The sequence below is a fragment of the Ranitomeya imitator genome, chromosome 5 (assembly GCF_032444005.1).
Source record: "Ranitomeya imitator isolate aRanImi1 chromosome 5, aRanImi1.pri, whole genome shotgun sequence".
Classification (NCBI taxonomy): Eukaryota; Metazoa; Chordata; class Amphibia; order Anura; family Dendrobatidae; genus Ranitomeya; species Ranitomeya imitator.
In genome coordinates, this window is record NC_091286.1 from 264,648,258 (window position 1) to 264,669,118 (window position 20,861).

The following is a 20,861-nucleotide window of genomic DNA, read 5'->3' on the forward strand; positions in this document are numbered from 1 at the left end:
GAGTATTTTATATAGACAAATATTTCATCTGTATGTACACTATCAAGGGGTCTAACATATGAACATTGTTAATCTGGCCTTGAAGTATATTCAGAAGTTAATTCATAAAAATATAATGGGGTATAATGGGGCATTGTCTACTGTTATACCCAGCCTCCAATATGTCAAAACAAGAAGACAAGTTTCTTTGAAAAAAATAAAAATAAAATTATATAATCTTACGTGGTTCTTCTGAAGTCTTTTTGAAGAGTAGGATATTCTGGCATCTTTCTGATATCTTCCCAATCTTTATCTGAACAGACAGCAATGATTTACTATTCTACTCAGGACAATTGAGACAGTCTTTTATGGCCCCTTTAGATGGGTTGATACATGCTGTTAGACAGGTGATCAGCTATATACAAGTCGGTCAGCAGTAGCTTACCTTCATTAAAGGGAATCTGTGAGTGGGACCTTGATATGTAACCTGAGGGCAGCATGATATAGGGGCTGAGACACAGATTTCAAGAATGTGTTACTTATTATGCTGTGTGCTGTTGTTTCCTTACAATTAATGATCTATCACCAGGAGATCACTTCCTTGACTGGTGCTTGCGTGAGCCCTGGTCAGACCACGCTCCCTCTTCTGATAAGCGGCTCACTGTCAATAGACAATGTACACAGAAAGCTGTAGGGTGCGCAGGGCTAGCTTTCTGAGCTCTGCTACATGCTACATCTTAAAACTCTGATTGTGTCACATCTGCTGCACCCAGTAAGCTAAGTGATACATCACAGGAACTGGAGTCTCACTTTGTACATTAAGCTGCTCTCAGAAGAGGTAGCAAGATCCTGGTGACAGATTCCCTTTAGTATGATTGCTTTATGTGAAAGGAATATCAGCACATCACCAGTTTATATGGGGATATGTGCTCCCGAGAATGATTTTTAAGCCAACCTAAAAATCGTCACAACTAACAAATGAGCATTTGCCATGTGATTGCTGGACTGTTTAGAAAAGCTGATAGTTGGTAACGAGAGTTCTTATGAACTATCGTTCCCTGAATAACAGCTTGTCTGAAGTAATTATAGTAATTATGAGATCATATATTCAGACAGCTTATATTTAGAAAAAGTAGCTGATATAGAGAACATCATAAAATATGATAACAATATGCTGAATGCTTTCATCATGTATCTCATCATATGACCCACACAAAGGGCAATTATGGTGTTCAGGACAATCTGCCAACTGTCCAGACATCTTTAGAAGTAGAAGAACGCTTGTGGGCTGATTATCCGCTTCCACCCTTATAAGGTTTATCACATAACTGCTATGTGCTCAGTGCAGATATCCATTTGGCAGCTCCACAGATAGATAGTGCCATCCTTTACTTACTTTAAATTGTTTTTTATGCACACATTGGATATCTGTATAAACTGTTATTATTTCCATATAATAAAATACTAAAAATAAATGGGTGCCCTGTCCAACAGACAAACACAGCTGGTCATACTATGCCAAAGTCATATACCTGCAGGAAATCCCATTACACTAAATATACGATCCAGCTGGTCATGATGGAATGGGTTACTTGTCTTGATATCTTCTTGACGACAATGAAAAATAGGTTCCGATGTTAACAATTCAGCAAAAATGCAGCCAATCGCCCAGATATCTGTTAAAAGAAAAAGGTGTGTTGTCATGAATATTTCAGGTATCACGCTCGTAATGGTTGATCCACTCTATATATAAGCTATATATGTTATGCACACGAACATACATACACAGTACTGTGCAAACGTTTTATGCAGATGTGGAAAAAATGCTGTAAAGTAAAATAATCTTTTCCAGGTGGGTGAGCATGCAGTTTTTCACGAAGAAAATGCTTCAGGAAGTACCAGCATTTGATTTATTTTCTGAGCACTCTTTCAATGTTTATGACCGTTTGCATATTTTTTTATAATAGTTTTTGTGTCTTCTTTTTTACTGACATTTTCCAGCTTATTTTTTAACCTCCTTTCAATAATGAAGAAACTTCTAGAGGTTTTTGAAACAAAGATGCTGGAAAAATTATAGAAAAAAGATGCTCGGGCAGCTTCCAGGTGTCTTTGAAACCTTGCGATTGACTTATTTTTTGAAGTTCAAAGTGGAAAACAGCAGACCGGTCAGCTCCCTTATTTTAACCACTTGGCATCTTTGGAAACATGAAGCGATTAAAAGGGGCTCAAAAGACTGATGCTACGCCTTTGGCCAAGAATAAGCCTCAGTATTGGACCCAGCTGACCATGTGCATGGCTCCTGCGCACCAGGAGGATATTCGCTTTCTGGTGTTGCAAAATCTGCATGATGTGGTCGTGTTGGGGTTGCCATGGCTACAAGTCCATAACCCAGTATTAGATTGGAAAGCAATGTCTGTGTCCAGCTGGGGTTGTCAGGGGGTACATGGTGATGTTCCATTTCTGTCTATTTCATCATCCACCCCTTCTGAGGTCCCAGAGTTCTTGTCTGATTACCGGGATGTATTCGATGAGCCCAAGTCCAATGCCCTACCTCCGCATAGGGATTGTGATTGTGCTATCGAGTTGATTCCTGGTAGTAAGTTTCCTAAGGGTCGACTGTTTAATTTATCTGTACCTGAGCACGCCGCTATGCGGAGTTACGTAAAAGAATCCTTGGAGAAGGGTCATATTCGGCCGTCATCATCGCCATTGGGAGCAGGGTTCTTTTTTGTGGCCAAGAAGGATGGTTCGCTGAGACCTTGTATTGATTATCGCCTTCTAAATAAAATCACGGTCAAATTTCAGTACCCCTTGCCGCTGCTATCTGATTTGTTTGCTCGGATTAAGGGGGCTAGTTGGTTCACCAAGATAGATCTTCGTGGTGCATATAATCTTGTGCGTATTAAACGGGGCGATGAATGGAAAACTGCATTTAATACGCCCGAGGGCCATTTTGAGTACCTAGTTATGCCATTCGGACTTGCCAATGCTCCATCAGTATTTCAGTCCTTTATGCATGACATCTTCCGAGAGTACCTGGATAAATTCCTGATTGTATACTTGGATGATATTTTGGTCTTCTCGGATGATTGGGAGTCTCATGTGAAGCAGGTCAGAATGGTGTTCCAGGTCCTGCGTGCTAATTCTTTGTTTGTGAAGGGATCAAAGTGTCTCTTTGGTGTTCAGATGGTTTCATTTTTGGGGTTCATTTTTTCCCCTTCTACCATCGAGATGGACCCTGTTAAGGTCCAGGCCATTTATGATTGGACTCAGCCGACATCTCTGAAGAGTCTGCAAAAGTTCCTTGGCTTTGCTAATTTTTATCTTTGCTTCATCTGTAATTTTTCTAGTATTGCTAAACCATTGACCGATTTGACCAAGAAGGGTGCTGATGTGGTCAATTGGTCTTCTGCTGCTGTGGAAGCTTTTCAAGAGTTAAAGCGTCATTTTTCTTCTGCCCCTGTGTTGTGTCAACCAGATGTTTCGCTTCTGTTCCAGGTTGAGGTTGATGCTTCTGAAATTGGAGCGGGGGCTGTTTTGTCGCAAAGAGGTGCTGATTGCTCGGTGATGAAGCCATGCGCCTTCTTTTCCAGGAAGTTTTCGCCTGCTGAGCGAAATTATGATGTTGGCAATCGAGAGTTGCTGGCCATGAAGTGGGCATTCAAGGAGTGGCATCATTGGCTTGAAGGAGCTAAGCATCGAGTGGTGGTCTTGACTGATCACAAGAACTTGACTTATCTCGAGTCTGCCAAACGGTTGAATCCTAGACAGGCTCGTTGGTCGCTGTTTTTCTCCCGTTTTGACTTTGTGGTTTCGTACCTTCCGGGCTCTAAAAATGTGAAGGCGGATGCCCTGTCTAGGAGTTTTGTGCCCGACTCTCCGGGTTTGCCTGAGCCGGCGGGTATTCTCAAAGAGGGAGTAATTGTGTCTGCCATCTCCCCTGATTTGCGGCGGGTGCTGCAAAAATTTCAGGCTAATAAACCTGATCGTTGCCCAGCAGAGAAACTGTTTGTCCCTGATAGGTGGACGAATAAAGTTATCTCTGAGCTTCATTGTTCGGTGTTGGCTGGTCATCCTGGAATCTTTGGTACCAGAGATTTGGTGGCTAGATCCTTTTGGTGGCCGTCTCTGTCGCGGGATGTGCATTCTTTTGTGCAGTCCTGTGTGATTTGTGCTCGGGCTAAGCCCTGCTGTTCTCGTGCCAGTGGGTTGCTTTTGCCCTTGCCGGTCCCGAAGAGGCCTTGGACACATATCTCTATGGATTTTATTTCGGATCTCCCCGTCTCTCAAAAAATGTCGGTCATTTGGGTAGTTTGTGATCGCTTCTCTAAGATGATCCATTTGGTACCTTTGTCTAAATTACCTTCCTACTCTGATTTGGTGCCATTGTTCTTCCAGCATGTGGTTCGTTTACATGGCATTCCAGGGAACATCGTTTCTGATAGAGGTTCCCAGTCTGTTTCGAGGTTTTGGCGAGCATTTTGTGCTAGGATGGGCATTGATTTGACTTTTTCCTCGGCTTTCCATCCTCAGACAAATGGCCAGACTGAACGAACCAATCAGACCTTGGAAACATATCTGAGATCTTTTGTTTCTGCTGATCAGGATGATTGGGTGTCCTTTTTGCCGTTGGCTGAGTTCGCTCTTAATAATCGGGCCAGCTCGGCTACCTTGGTTTCACCGTTTTTCTGCAATTCTGGGTTCCATCCTCGTTTCTCTTCAGGGCAGGTTGAGTCTTCGGACTGTCCTGGTGTGGATACTGTGGTGGACAGGTTGCAGCGGATTTGGACTCATGTAGTGGACAATTTGACCTTGTCCCAGGAGAAGGCTCAACGTTTCGCTAATCGCAGACGCTGTGTGGGTCCCCGACTTCGTGTTGGGAATTTGGTTTGGTTGTCATCTCGTTATATTCCTATGAAGGTTTCCTCTCCTAAATTTAAGCCTCGTTTCATTGGTCCGTATAGGATTTCTGAGGTACTTAATCCTGTGTCTTTTCGTTTGACCCTTCCAGATTCTTTTTCCATCCATAACGTATTCCATATGTCATTGTTGCGGAGATACGTGGCGCCTGTGGTTCCATCTGTTGATCCTCCTGCCCCGGTTTTGGTGGAGGGGGAGTTGGAGTATATAGTGGAGAAGATTTTGGATTCTCGTGTTTCGAGACGGAAACTCCAGTATCTGGTTAAGTGGAAGGGTTATGGTCAGGAAGATAATTCCTGGGTCTTTCCCTCTGATGTCCATGCTGCCGATCTTGTTCGTGCCTTTCATATGGCTCATCCTGGTCGGCCTGGGGGCTCTGGTGAGGGTTCGGTGACCCCTCCTCAAGGGGGGGGTACTGTTGTGAATTCTGTGGCCAAGCTCCCTCCTGTGGTCACGAGTGGTAGTGCGGCTTCTGAGTTTCCTTCCTCAGGTGATGAGGTTAAGTCGTTAGGTGCTGCTCTATTTAACTCCACCTAGTGCTTTGATCCTGGCCTCCAGTCTATGTTCTAGTATTGCTCTTGCTTCCTCCTGGATCGTTCCTGTGGCCTGTCTGCTCAGCATAAGCTAAGTTCTGCTTGTGTTTCTTTTGTTGCTATATTTTCTGTACAGCTTGCTTTCTTGGTTTTGCTTGCTTGCTGGAAGCTCTGAGACGCAGAGGGAGCACCTCCGTACCGTTAGTCGGTGCGGAGGGTCTTTTTGCCCCTCTGCGTGGTTGTTTGTAGGTTTTTGTGTTGACCGCAAAGCTATCTTTCCTATCCTCGGTCTATTCAGTAAGTCGGGCCTCACTTTGCTAAATCTATTTCATTTCTGTGTTTGTATTTTCATCTTAACTCACAGTCATTATATGTGGGGGGCTGCCTTTTCCTTTGGGGAGTTTCTCGGAGGCAAGGTAGGCTTATTTTTCTATCTTCAGGACTAGCTAGTTTCTCAGGCTGTGCCGAGTTGCATAGGGAGAGTTAGGCGCAATCCACGGCTACCTCTAGTGTGGTTTTATAGGTTTAGGGATTGCGGTCAGCAGAGTTTCCACGTCTCAGAGCTCGTCCTATGTTTTGTGGTTTTTGTCAGGTCACTTGTGTGCTCTGAACTTCAAGGTCCATTGTGGTTCTGAATTACCTATTCATAACAAGAAACGCATAAAGAATTGACATGCTGCAGAAAAAAATGAACTGCAAAAACTCAAAGGAAATTATTGATCATGTGCACAACACTTCAGGATTCTCATTGCATTAGCTTGCATAAGGATTCCATAGCTTTTTTGGCCCATTTACAGAGAAAATGCATCAAAAACAAACTGTGTGCACACAATCTTAACACTTCTATTTTTGATAGCAGTCTTACTTTGCAGAATTTCTTCCACACCTGCCTAAAACATCTGCACAGTACTCTATAGTCACAACTGTACATAAATTAAATGGAAAGCCCCAGGACATACGTTGCTGTGCCTAGTGCAGGGCCTGCAGTGGGTGCGGAAAATATTCAGACCCCTTTAAATTTTTCACTCTTCCACATTAAGGTACACTCTGCACCCCATCTTGACTGAAAAAACAGAACAGGATAAATTTTTGCAAATATAATAAAAAAAAAAAAAGAAAAACTGAAATATCACAGTCATAAGCATTAAGACCCTTTTGCTCAGACACTCATATTTAAGTCACTTGCTGTCCATTTCCTTGTGATCCTCCTTGAGATGTTTCTACTCCTTCATTGGAGTCCAGCTGTGTTTAATTAAACTGATAGGACTTGATTTGGAAAGGCACACACCTAACTATGTAAGATCTCACAGCTCACAGTGCATGTCAGACCAAATGAGAATCATGAGGCCAGATGAACTGGCCAAGGAGCTCAGAGACAGAATTGTGGCATGGCACAGATCTGGCCAAGGTTACAACAAAATTTCTGCAGTACTCAAGGTTCATAAGAGCACAGTGGCCTACATAATCCTTAAGGGGAACCTGTCACCCCCTCCCCCCCCCCCCAGGCGTTTGAAACTAAAAGAGCCACCTTGTGCAGCAGTAGTGCTGCATCCTGACAAGTAGGCTCTTTTAGTTATTGGTGCTGTAAATGCAGAAATACCTGTCTTCAGTCCTGAAGGCAGGTCTTTCCCCCCCTGCTGCGCCCGGCGCCAAGAAGACTTGAGTGAAGGCTGTGAGGCGTCTGCAGCAGGGGGGGAAAGACCTGCCTGAAGACAGGTATTTCGGACAAATTACAAAACGGATTATTTCTGCATTTACAGCACCAATAACTAAAAGAGCCACTTTGTCAGAATGCAGCATTACTGCTGCACAAGGTGGCTCTTTTAGTTTCAAACGCCGGGGGGGGGGGGGGGGGGGACAGGTTCCCTTTAAATGGAAAACGTTTGGCACCACCAGAAGTCTTCCTAGACCTGTCTGTCCAGCCAAAGTAAGCAATTGTGGGAGAAAAACCATGGTGAGAGAGGTAAAGAAGAACCCAAGATCACTACAGCTGAGCTCCAGAGATGCAGTAGGGAGATGGGAGTTCCAAAAAGTCAACTATCACTGCAGCCCTCCACCAGTAAGGCCTTTATGGCAGAGTGGCCTGACAGAATCCTCTGCTCAGTGCAACACATATGAAAGCTCGCATAGAGTTTGCTAAAAAAAAACACATGAAGGACTCCCAGACTATGAGAAATAAGATTCTCTGGTCTGATGAGAGGACAATAGACCTTTTTGGTGACAATTCTAAGCAGTATGTGTGGAGAAAACCAGACACTGCTCATTACCTGCCCAATACAATCCCAACAGTGAAACATGGTGGTGGCAGCATCATGCTATGGGGGTGTTGTTCAGCTGCAGGGATAGGATGACTGGATGCCATTGAAGGAAACATGAATGCGGCCAAGTACAGCGATATCCTGGATGAAAACCTCTTCCAGAGTGCTCTAGATCTCAGACTTGGCCGAAGGTTCACCTTCCAACAAGATAATGACCCTAAGCACACAGCTAAAATAACAAAGGAGTGGCTTCAGAACAACTCTTGACTGGCCAAGCCAGTGCCCTGACATAAACCCAATGGAACATATCTGGAGAGACCTGAAAATGGCTGTCTACCAACGTTCACCATCCAACCTGATGGAACTGGAGAAGATCTGCAAGGAAGAATGGCAGAGAATCCCTAAATTCAGGTGTGAAAAACTTGTTGCATCATTCCCAAGAAGACTCATGGATGTACTAGCTCAAAAGGGTGCTTCTACTCAATACTGAGCAAAGGGTCTGAATACTTATGACCATGAGATATTTCAGTTTTGTTTTTTTTTAATAAATTAGCAAAAATTTCTACATTTCTGTTTTTTTTTTTCAATCAAGATAGGGTGCAGAGTGTACATTAATAAGAAAAAAAAATAACTTTTTTGAATTTACCAAATGGCTACAATGAAACAGAGAGTGAAAATTTTAATGGGGTATGAATACTTTCCATACCCACTGTAAAAGGGTGGTGCAACTCTCAAAGATTCAAAGAGGGTGAAGTATTTTCTTTCCAGTTACTAGCCATAAAAGTATGTAATTTGTGTATGCAAGTTATGCACTTTTTCGTGTGTGTTTGGGGGGGTGAGGTTTTTCTTTTTTTTTTTTAAGGGAATCTGCTAAGTAATTCATGCTGCCCAAGCCACAGGCAATACAAACAATGGAAATAATTCATTTCTACAAATATCTATGTTCTACTCTGAATCTCTGTATTTCAGATAAATCATAACTTGAATAGGTAGCTGGGAATGAGATGACTAAGGCTACGTTCACATTAGCATTTTGCGGGGCTGCGTCGGGCGCAGCCGCGGCAACGCATGCGTCATGCGCCCCTATATTTAACATGGGGGCGCATGGACATGCGTTGTCATGCGTTTTGTGACGCATGCGTCTTTTTTGGCGCAAGCGTCAGGGCGCAGAGGACGCAGCAAGTTGCATTTTTTGGGGGTCCAAAATCATGCCAAAAAAGGACGCATGTGTCACAAAATGATGCGTTTTGCATGCGTTCTTTTTTGCGTTGTGTCGCAGACACAGCACCGCACAACGCAAATGTGAACATAGCCTAAGTGAACCAATCACAGGGGGCAGCTCCTGAAAGCCCTCCCCTCAATGGAATATGAGGGGGGGTCGCATGATAACACAGCCCCCGGTTAATCTGTTATTTTTGGTATGTTTATTTGGAGTTTTTGTTAAAAGGGTTAATGAACCAGTGGTAAGTTGTGCTAGGCACGAGCAGGTTTTTATCTGGTTCCTTCTAGTTTTTCTTCCCGCTTTTTGTGGTTGTTTTGATTGGCTCCTGTTAAAAGTGCGGGAAGATGTGTGCTATAAATATCAGCTGTTTTTGTTATTACGTCAGTTTCCACATGTAGACTAAAGATCCCTCCCTCCCTCCCCTTTTATTTAGGTTTGTCGTGTCGTTTATTTTGTGAGAAAATCGCCCGGCTTTCGGGTGGATTTGGTAGAGTTGGATATGATTTAATTCTTTTCACGGAGTTCTAATTGTGTATTTGTTGAGTGAATAAATCTTTACTTGAAGTAACTCAAAAATAAACGCCACAGCCATTTTTATCACAAAATATATAAATTAAGGGTGCACTCTAGCTGTATTATAGGTATACAGCGGGTGCAATACCCAGTCCACTAATATATATATCCAAAGACAAAAGAAAAAGAATGGACTAAACAAGGCCTGCACAACCGCATAATATGAAAAATATATATAACATCATTTTATTAAACACCACAGAAAAAAGGCATAAAAACACTTAAAATACAACAGTGTGTACAACACCCCTATATATCCAAAAATACATGCAGCAGATAATACAGAAAAATCACACCTGTAGGCTACTATAAGTATATATATAAACCACCTACTGATAGATATAAATGTGCCCCAGAAGAATCAAAAATGGGGGGGCACAATGCGTCCTAAATGCAAAAGGTAGAGACTCTAGGAATGTAAATACACCCCCAAGATCACCTAATGGTGAGTCAATATGTCTAAAATGACACAAGAAACATGACACATGTTTCTTGTGTCATTTTAGACATATTGACTCACCATTAGGTGATCTTGGGGGTGTATTTACATTCCTAGAGTCTCTACCTTTTGCATTTAGGACGCATTGTGCCCCCCCATTTTTGATTCTTCTGGGGCACATTTATATCTATCAGTAGGTGGTTTATATATATACTTATAGTAGCCTACAGGTGTGATTTTTCTGTATTATCTGCTGCATGTATTTTTGGATATATAGGGGTGTTGTACACACTGTTGTATTTTAAGTGGTTTTATGCCTTTTTTCTGTGGTGTTTAATAAAATGATGTTATATATATTTTTCATATTATGCGGTTGTGCAGGCCTTGTTTAGTCCATTCTTTTTCTTTTGTCTTTGGACGGCCATTTTTATCCACATTTTATTGGTGTTCGTGTGTTTATTTATAAAAAGTGTGGGGCTTGTGTTACCATGCTGACTTCTCCCTTTCCGGCTCTGCTTGACAGACAGATTTGCTATAGACTGTATTTGGTGAGACCTGCCATTTGTCAATTTTAAAATCCAAGTCTCATCCAAGGCTCATCTACATGCCACAGACATTTTCTATGAGTGGAAAAACAGCATGGGGCAGTTTTCTAAATCTATAGTATGCTCATTTGTTTGCTAAAATGCAGCAAATTTCAGTATTTTTCAATGTGGCAAAGAGTTAAATACATGAGAGAAAATTTCCATCACATGTGCACAGTGGAAACATCTTGTTTGCTAATACTGATGGGTCTGATCTTCACTATAGGTCAATTCACCTTCATATTTTGGTGAAGGAATAATTTTTGTATTGCAATCAATTTCAATTTGCCATTTCCTAAAACAATTTCTCTGTTTTATGTTGATCAAGCAAAACGCACATGAAGCAGGTCAACCTTTGATAGAACTAGAATACTGCCCTCTGGCATACATAATGTTTACACACCTGTGTCATTATTCGGGGATTTGTTAACATAGGTTCAGTGGAGAAATGAAAAAATCATGTTTCCATTATACTGCAAGTAACCGGAGACTTATAGGCAGATGACAATTTGGCACATGTTATTACTGCAGCACAGGCATAACATATAGCAAACCTAACTATGACGTCATAAGACGATGACAGCCATCGCACTAAAAATAACAAATATTTCCCTATTTCAAAGCTGTAAATTTCGGTTACAGAAGAGTTTGCATTTTGTAAACTATATATTTTCATATATAACAATTTTTTTTTACAAAGTTTTATACTAGCTACATGGACAGGCGAGGTCATGACGTCATCAATAACGTCATGACATATATGTGCATTTCTAGAAATTATAGAATTAATACACAGTGCATTTTAAGACCTACTTCATCACTGAATAAACGTGTCAGGTCAATAGTCACTATCTTCATCATCAGACACTGCTTCCTCACTCATATTGTCACAATGCCCTTCTTGACATGGTCCGCATACCCGTGAACAGGTAAGTCCGTGTCTTTTGCAAGTGCACCGAAGTGTACTACAACCACGAGAACAATTGCAGTGAATTATTTTCAGAAGTGTTTCTGGCATGGGTGAAGTACAATTATCACAGGAACTAGACTGTTGTTCTGCAATTCCCATCCCCATTCAGTAGTGTCCATGGCCTCACCATTGTCCATCCAAAGCATCACTTGGAGGTAACTCCAAAGGGCATGATACTTCGTTGCAGAGGAGGTCGGTGGCAGTCGTTCAGGTGTAACAAAGATTTTGGCTGAACCAACTTTTTTGCAGAGAGTAGAATAGCTCATTGCAGATAGATTGTCTCCAGATTTGCCCCCAAACAATGCCACCATCGCTTTACACCCAGCGTCTTCAATCTCAGCTCTGTTTTTGTTAGGTGTGGAAAAGATTTTAGCACAGCTATTTAAGACCGAGTCTCCCTTCAAAACCTTGTGTAGACCGAGTTTTTTTCCTATTCCAAAAACCGCGCAAGTGGTATCGCAAACCGTGAATGCATGAAGGAACAGAAGACTGCTGCAGACATGGTTTCCCAGGAACTTCTTCATAACTTTAATGTCGTATACTGTTGCAGGACTCCCGTTATCCGAGTAGAAATAAAGCTTGTTGCCATCGCGGGTTGACACGTGATGAAGTAACAACACCAAAGGATCTGTATCTTCGCCAATGAGACTAGTACTTTTGTTGGATGACATTGACACTGCTGCCTTAGCAATCTCCACATCTGCATCCCCCTCTGATTGTATTATGTGGCAACCTCTGTCATTCATGCGCTGTGAAACGAGATTAAGAAGAGACTGTTTGTTCTCCACATTCGAAAGGAAGTCCACCTTTTTCCTGACAAATTTCGTTCCTTCAGCAATGTTCACTTTGTTACTTGTTCATTTTTTGCGCCATTGCTGATGGGTAATGTCCTTAGTGTTTGGTCCTCCAATGTAACTATCAAATATTATCGTAGCCTTACCATAGTGCTTTAGTGTGAAAGATGCATAGTCTTCAGCGATTGAACAATATGTCTTTCCTTCTGACCACTTCAGTCAATGGAGAAGAGAACCTCCGTCAAGAACATAATGTTCCACTTCTGGTACATCCATGAGTACTGCGTCATCTGAACTCTGTTCTTTTATAGCAGCCATCAGTTGTGCTTTGTTTGGTTTGCGTAAAGGTACCTTCACACTCAGCGACGCTGCAGCGATACCGACAACGATGTCGATCGCTGCAGCGTCGCTGTTTGGTCGCTGGAAAGCTGTCACACAGACAGCTCTCCATCGACCAACGATCTCGAAGTCCCCGGGTAACCAGGGTAAACATCGGGTTACTAAGCGCAGGGCTGCGCTTAGTAACCCGATGTTTACCCTGGTTACCAGCGTAAAAGTAAAAAAAACAAACACTACATACTTACCTACCGCTGTCTGTCCCCGGCGCTCTGCTTCTCTGCACTCCTCCTGCACTGGCTGTGAGCACAGCGGCCGGAAAGCAGAGCGGTGACGTCACCGCTCTGCTTTCCGGCTGACCGACGCTCACAGCCAGTGCAGGAGGAGTGCAGAGAAGCAGAGCGCCGGGGACAGACAGCGGTAGGTAAGTATGTAGTGTTTGTTTTTTTTACTTTTACGCTGGTAACCAGGGTAAACATCAGGTTACTAAGCACGGCCCTGCGCTTAGTAACCCGATGTTTACCCTGGTTACCAGTGAAGACATCGCTGTATCGGTGTCACACACGCCGATTCAGCGATGTCTGCAGGGAGTCCAGCGACGAAATGAAGTTCTGGACTTTCCTCAGCGACCAACGATCTCCCAGCAGGGGCCTGATCGTTGGTCGCTGTCACACATAACGATTTCCTTAACGATATCGTTGCTACGTCACAAAAAGCAACGATATCGTTAACAATATCGTTATGTGTGAAGGTACCTTAAGAGATGTTTTGCCTCAAAGAGGGATGGTGGGTATGGTGAAAGGTCATAGGCCATCACCTTATCAAGGGAAAGATCATCAGTTTGAGACACCACAAGAAACCTTTGGAACAAAAGAGTGGGGTCTATTGTTTTGTCCTTAGCAACATCAATAGCCTCACTGGATGCCAGGGTCTTGGCTTTCATTGACTGCTTGTACTTAACTGAAAACAGTGATTGACCCTCCATTGTTGCCACTATTTCTCTGCCAATGGTGAACAGGTTATGGACATTCACATCCTTATTTGCTTTGACACTGGTGATAATGTTGCGAAGAGACACTTCATCAGAGAAAGGTGAAAAGGTCTTGAGTTTTACTGCTTTGGCGGCCATATTCTTTGACGTCACATTTGGACCCTTTGTGGTAACCCTATCTTGGTAAACTTTTAGTATGTTTTTCCTTACATGTAATACTACCAAAAAAAACAATAAAACGCTTTCTTGGAATTTGTTCAGGGTAAAGTATTTTTTTTTCGTATTTTGACTGGACTATAAACTAATGTGGTTCGATAAGTGTGAGTATCCTATTCTAATTGGTGATATGCCCAACCACATTTAAACTCATGGTAAATAGTAGTCAGTACACAGCTGCCTTCATTTACAATGATTCTACATTTTAGAGGAGAGCCATGTCCTGATGAAGAGGTCCTGCGCTGACCTCAAAATTATATATGAAGCAAGCAGGAACCCATTATCCTCCAGTGTTGTCATATTCCAGAACTGCAACCTCCCTGGAGTGCCCAGAAGTGCAAGGTGGTCAATGCTCACAAACATGGCCGAGGTAAGGAAGGTTGAAACCCGACCACCACTGAGCTAGGCACATAAGTTGAAATATCTTTTCGTGTATTCCAGATACAGACTCAATAATGTTGAGATCAGGGCTCAAAGGAGGGGTCATATCATCACTTCCAGAACTCCTTTTTCTTCTTTATGCTGAAAATAGTTCTTAGTTACATTGGCTACATGTTTGAGGTATTTGTCCTGTTGCAGAATAATTTTGGAGCCAATCAGACGTTTCCGTGATGGTATTGGCATGATACATAAGTATCTGACTATATTTCGCAGCATTGAGGACACCATTAATATAGACCAAATCTCCAACTCCATTTTCTGAAATGCAGCCCAAAGTTACAAGGAAGCTTTTCTATGCTACCCTGTTGCCTGGAGACACTATACTGCTCTCCAGCCCTTAGGTGAACAAACTGCTTTTTGTTATAAGCCAAATATTTCATATTTTGACTCATCATCCTAGAGCACCTGAGTTTTTTGGCCCCAATTCCAATATTTTCGCGTACACTTGAATCACTTGGCATTGTTCAATGCTGATGGTATGGCTTTTTTATGGCAGTTCTTCTATGAAGACCACTTTTTACCAAGCTTCTCCGAACAGTAAAATCGGTGTGGCTAGTTCCTGCCAGGTCTGAGCTAATGGCACTGTTGGACATTTTCAAATTTTGAGGGAAAATAAGCATGATATATCCTCCATCTGCTGTACAAAGCTTCCTTGGCCAACCAAAGCATCTTCAGCCATTAACGTTACCCATTTCTTGTTGTTTCCTCAATGTTGAGAAATACATGCAGATACATATCTATAACACCATCTGGGAGGCGTCTGATGGGCTCCAAATTTATTTTGCCAAAGGACAACAAAACCCAATCATTCATCAAATGTCATTAAAAATTACAGTATCTCCACTGTAAAAAAGAACAAGGAAACGATGATATGTCCTTCTCAGAGCCCTGATCTCAACATCGCATCTTATTGCGTTTTTGTCTCTTTTTGGCATGCCATGTTTTAAATAAAGAAGTTTTGTTTTTCATAATTCCTGGTATTTGGCTTTGAGAAAACTCTATTGATACAGTTATGTGTATATTGCATTATTTTTAGCAGGTTTCCAAACCTAGTGCAATTCTATTACGCAAATCCTTACATAAAACTCTGAGTACGCACGATAAAATGACATGTGGATTTCATGAAGATCCCGCAGGTCAGTTTACATTGCATTAAAAAAACTCAGTGGACATTAGATTTTTATAAATCCCATCCACTGTGCTGAAACTTTTGCTGAGTTTTTGGCGCAGCTAAAGTACACAGCGTCAAAAACTCACCAAAAACTTATTGCGGAGATTTAAGTGTCCATAAGAGTGTTTTATTAGTTTTATAAAGAACATTAGGCTAGGAGGTAAGCAAATTATTTGAGGAATCTCAGGAATAACAATGCCTGGATTCCGAGAGATTCCTTTGGCCTTAATCTTTCAAAATCACAAATCTAATTCATTTAAACATTTAAAGTCACAGTAAAATAAATAATAATAATAAAAAAACTACACAAAAGTTCCTGTGTTTAACAATTCGCTTGTCACGCAAGAATTTCATCCACTCATTCCTAACATAATAGCTGGAGTCAGGCTCAGCATCAACTAAATGATGGGAAGAAAACACCAAGGTCAACAAAGGAAAGACCAGATAAGCGTGATACTTGTAGGTTCTCAAGATGCTAAGAACACATAAAATGCCAATGACCATATATATAATGCTATGGATCTTTAGCAGGTATGTAAATATTAATATTATTTTAATATTATTAAAATAATATCAATTGTACAGGACAGCTTTTTTGGATAGTGGTAGAATCCAAGTGAAAAAAATCAATGTAATGTTCAGCAATGATGCTATTATAAAGAGCTACTCCACAATCTCTAAGCTTTTCAAATCATTTTTTTTCTGAAGAAATATAAGGCTATATAGACATTGTTAAGATAAAAAGTAAGACCATGCAGGGGGTCTACTACCGCTACACTGAACAATACTGAGAATTGAGATGTAATCATCACTCCGCAATAGTTCTACACATGTGAATGTCAATCAACAAAGGTGCAGTTATTTGAAGATCAGGCCAGGCAGCCAGATGCTACTGACTCGTGATGGTACGACTGGCAGATGACCAAGCACATTTCAGACACAGTATCTCTGCGCACGCCAGCTATTTCTGATAGATATATTACCTGAAATGACTTACTGGAAAAGTGGTCTGACTATCTGCATATTACCCGACCACTAAGTGCGTGTACGTATCCAGCCCCAGTAGTGGTAGTGAGCAAATAGACATTCTTATTAATTATTTAACTCCTACTGCTACTATGGCGCCAGCATATTCAGCATGTCTTAATAGAAATTTACTCAGTCTGTTAGAGTTATGGTGAGCTCACATCCGCACACTATTGCCAATTTCATAGAAATTCAGATAACTAATCAACTTTTTTTTTGGGAGTGTGGGAGGAAACTATGCAAATATATCAGGAGAACTTACAAATGCAGTTTTTGTTCATGGTTGGGCTTGAAATCAGGTCCCAGTGCTGCAAGGGGACAGTACTAACAACTGACCCAGCCTCAATAGATGCAATATGTATTAGGGTACGCGCCCATGATCAGGAATAGTAGTGTTTGGACGCAGTGTATTTTCGCTGTGTCCAAAATATTGCGTTCTACATTACAAAGCACAGTGGATGGGATTTTTGGAAATCCAATGGCCACTGTGTTTCTTTTTAATGCTGTGTAAACTGATCTGCGGTGCGGGTTTCCGAGCTGCAGCATGTTCATTATTGTAGCAGAGAGTTAGAGACACTTGTCTCCTCTCCGTACTTTCCCTGAATAGACTGCCATTAGATGCGGTAAATCCGCATAGTTCTAAAAGACAAATGCGTATGTAGAACGCAGCATTTTGGACACAGCGAAAATATGCTGCGAACAAAACGCTACTATACCTGATCGTGGGCACGTACCCTTAGAAGGGAGTCTGTCACGCATGAAATGCGAGCAAAAAACTAAAAACAAAACAAAAAAACAGTTATATAGGGGACTTACTGTATATAATCGAGTATAAGCCGACCCGAGTATAAGCCAACCCCCTAATTTTGCCACAAAAACCGGAAAACTTAATGACTCGAGTATAAGCCTAGGATGGAAAATGCAGCAGCTACTGGTAAATTTCAAAAATAAAAATAGATACCAATAAAAGTAAAATTAATTGAGACATCAGTAGGTTAAGTGTTTTTGAATATCAATATTGAATCAGGAGCCCCATATAATGCTCCATACAGTTTATGATGAGCTCCATAAGATGCTCCATATTAAAATATGCCCCATATAATGCTGCACAAATGTTGATTATGACCCCATAAGATGCTTCATACAGACATTTGCCCCGTATAATGCTCGAGAAATGTGGATTATGGCCCCATAAGATGCTCCATACAGATAAATGCCCCATATAATGCTGCACATGGCCCCATAAGATGCTCCATACAGATATTTGCCCCATATAATGCTGCACATGGCCCCATAAGATGCCCCATACAGTTAACTGCCCCATATAATGCTGCACATGGCCACATAAGATGCTCCATACAGACATTTGCCCCCATATAATGCTGCACATGGCCACATAAGATGCTCCATACAGATATTTGCCCCGTATAATGCTCCACAAATGTTAATTATGACCCCATAAGATGCCCCATACAGATATTTGCCCCCATATAATGCTGCACATGGCCCCATACAGATGCCCCATACAGATATTTGCCCCCATATCATGCTGCACATGGCCACATAAGATGCCCCATACAGATATTTACCCCATATCATGCTGCACATGGCCACATAAGATGCCCCATACAGATATTTGCCCCATATAATGCTGCACATGGCCCCATACAGATGCCCCATACAAATATTTGCCCCCATATCATGCTGCACATGGCCCCACATAAGATGCCCCATACAGATATTTGCCCCCATATCATGCTGCACATGGCCACATAAGATGCCCCATACAGATATTTGCCCCCATATTATGCTGCGCATGGCCGGATAAGATGCCCCATACAGATATTTTCCCCCATATAATGCTGCACATGGTTGGATAAGATGACCCATACAGATATTTGCCCCCATATCATGCTGCACATGGTTGGATAAGATGACCCATACAGATATTTGCCCCCATATCATGCTGCACATTGCCACACAAGATGCTCCATACAGATATTTGACCCATATGCTGTTGCTGCGATTAAAAAAAAAAATTACATACCTCTCAGGCCCCCGGCACTTGCTATACTCACCTTTCCCGTTCCACCGCTGACCGCCGCTGTGTCTTCCCATCCTCTGCGTCGACATTCAGGCAGAGAGCGGCGCGACCTAATCACGTCACAGCGCCCTCTGACCTGAGCGTCACTGCGGAAGACACAGCGGTGCCGACGGTGGAACGAGGAGCAGGTGAGTATCGTGCACTGCCCCATCATACTTACCTGCTCCTGGCGCCGTCGCTGCACGTCTGTTCCCCTGCGCCACATGTTCTTCCTGGATATGCGGCTCCACCTCTATGGGAGGTGGAGCTGCATATTCATTACTGTAATGAGCGGTACCATGTGACCGCTCACTACGGGAAGAAGCTGCAGCGCTGGAAGAAGCAGGGTCATGCAGGGACCTCGCGCCAGGAGTAGGTGAGTATAATTAGACAGCCCCCGCTCCCCCTCCCCTGCCGACCCCTGGGTATGACTCGAGTATAAGCCAAGAGGGGGATTTTCAGCCCAAAAAAGTGGTCTGAAAATCTCGGCTTATACTCGAGTATATACGGTAATTAGGATCATATTAGCAGAATACATTTCATTATTGAAACTAGTTTGGAAACACTTTATATTCCATACGCAAATGAGGGGGATTCGGTGCACCCTTGGTGTAGGTCAACACCTTGGCACACCATTAAGCCCCTCTCAATTTGCATACTGAGTAGTTCCCTGACGCTTACTGACAGTGCATGTACACTGACTATAAAAGAGTCAGGGACACACACACATATTGCTTCCTGATAGCAGCTCCGAATAGCGACAGTGAGTGGCTGCAGTGAGAATTAGATACGTACTCCTGTTGAGTTCAGTAAAGCCACTCACTACATTTCTGGGTGTAGCAAGAGGTAGTCACTGACCAGAAGCAATGTTGAAAGGAGGGCCAGCCTCCGTACTGTAAGAATGCCGTTGGCTCCTTTATGGTTAGCATGCATGTGCAGCGCCACGGTTAGGGTTCAAGTAGTGCCCACTGTGGCCAATTGAGTATAGCCAATCAGAGTCTGGGAACTGTTCAGTATGCATATTGAGGTGGTTGTAATCTTGCACCGAGCTCTTGGCCATACCAAGGGTGCACCAAATCCCCCTCATTTGCATTTGGAATATACAGCTTTTTCAAACTAATAACAACAATGAAACGTATACTGCTAATATGATTATATGGAGACTAAGTTCTCTATGAAATTATTTTGTGTAGTTTAGTTTGCATTTCGGGTGTCTTTACATGACATCAACTTGTGATGGCTGTGCAGAATTGATTTGCACCATTATAAATGTATTTATACAAGTCATGCGCTGAAATACATGTGCTTAGAATTTTGTGAGCTGTTATCAAATCAAATGAATTAAGGAAATGTTTGTCTCACATAGGATTGCTGAGAAGCCAACACAGCATCGACTGCTTGTTTTTTTTGGCTGAGGAGATCTTCAGAACCATTCATTGTGATGATAAAAGGCATGGACAAAAATATAATTAAAATGAACATAAATGGCTGCACCTGATCAAACTCCACATTCCTCTGATGGCACTGACTATATTGTCATCACTGGAGAACAAGAGAGGACTGCCCAGTATCTCCCTGTTATAAAGCATTCAACACCTGGAGCTGTCACATCTAAGAATTTCTGCACTGAGAGACACAGCTGGCATCTAATGCTTAACAAACATGTTTTTATTGGAGCACTGAAGGCAATGCCAGCTATGGTCTGGCCATGACATGGATTAGGAAGATGGACACAAAATATCTATCACTTTTTTTTCTAGGGTATACTAAACAAACCTTAACCTCTTAGTGACCGAGCGAAGTTTGAACTTAATGTCCAGGTCAATTTTTACAAATCTGACCACTGTCAATTTATGAATTATAGCTCTGGAACGCTTCAACGCATTCCACTGATTCTGAGAATGTTTTTTTTGTGACATATTGTACTTCATGGTAGTGGTAACATTTCTTCGACATGACTTGTGTTTATTTATGAAAACAATTAATTTGGCAAAAATTTTGAAAATTTAGCAATTTTCAAACTTTTAATGTTTGTGCCCTTAAATCAGAGAGTCATGTCACACAAATAGTTAATAAATATCATTTTCCACATGTTAACTTTATATCAGTACAATTTTGGAAACATTTCTTTTGACAGAAAATACCCAAAAGTGACACCATTCTAAACACTGCACCCCTCAAGGTGTGCAAAACCACATTCAAGAAGTTTACTAACCCTTCAGGTGCTTCACGAGAAATAAAGCAATATGGAAGGAAAAAAATTTCTTTCACAAAAATTGTACTTCAGACCCAAACGTTTTTATTTTCACAAGGGTATCAGGAGAA

The 20,861-nt window shown here is 42.0% G+C and overlaps 1 protein-coding gene across 1 annotated transcript in view; it reads right to left on the reverse strand.

Annotated features, from left to right (window-relative positions):
• Positions 1–20,861, reverse strand: part of CDK19 (cyclin dependent kinase 19) — a 411,797-nt gene that overhangs the window by 50,510 nt on the left and 340,426 nt on the right. Inside the window, exons 7-8 of the mRNA XM_069726138.1 lie at positions 1,512–1,655; positions 223–292 (exon numbers count right to left, since the gene is read on the reverse strand). Coding sequence (XP_069582239.1) covers positions 223–292; positions 1,512–1,655 — 214 coding nt within the window. The remainder of the gene's footprint in view (positions 1–222; positions 293–1,511; positions 1,656–20,861) is intronic.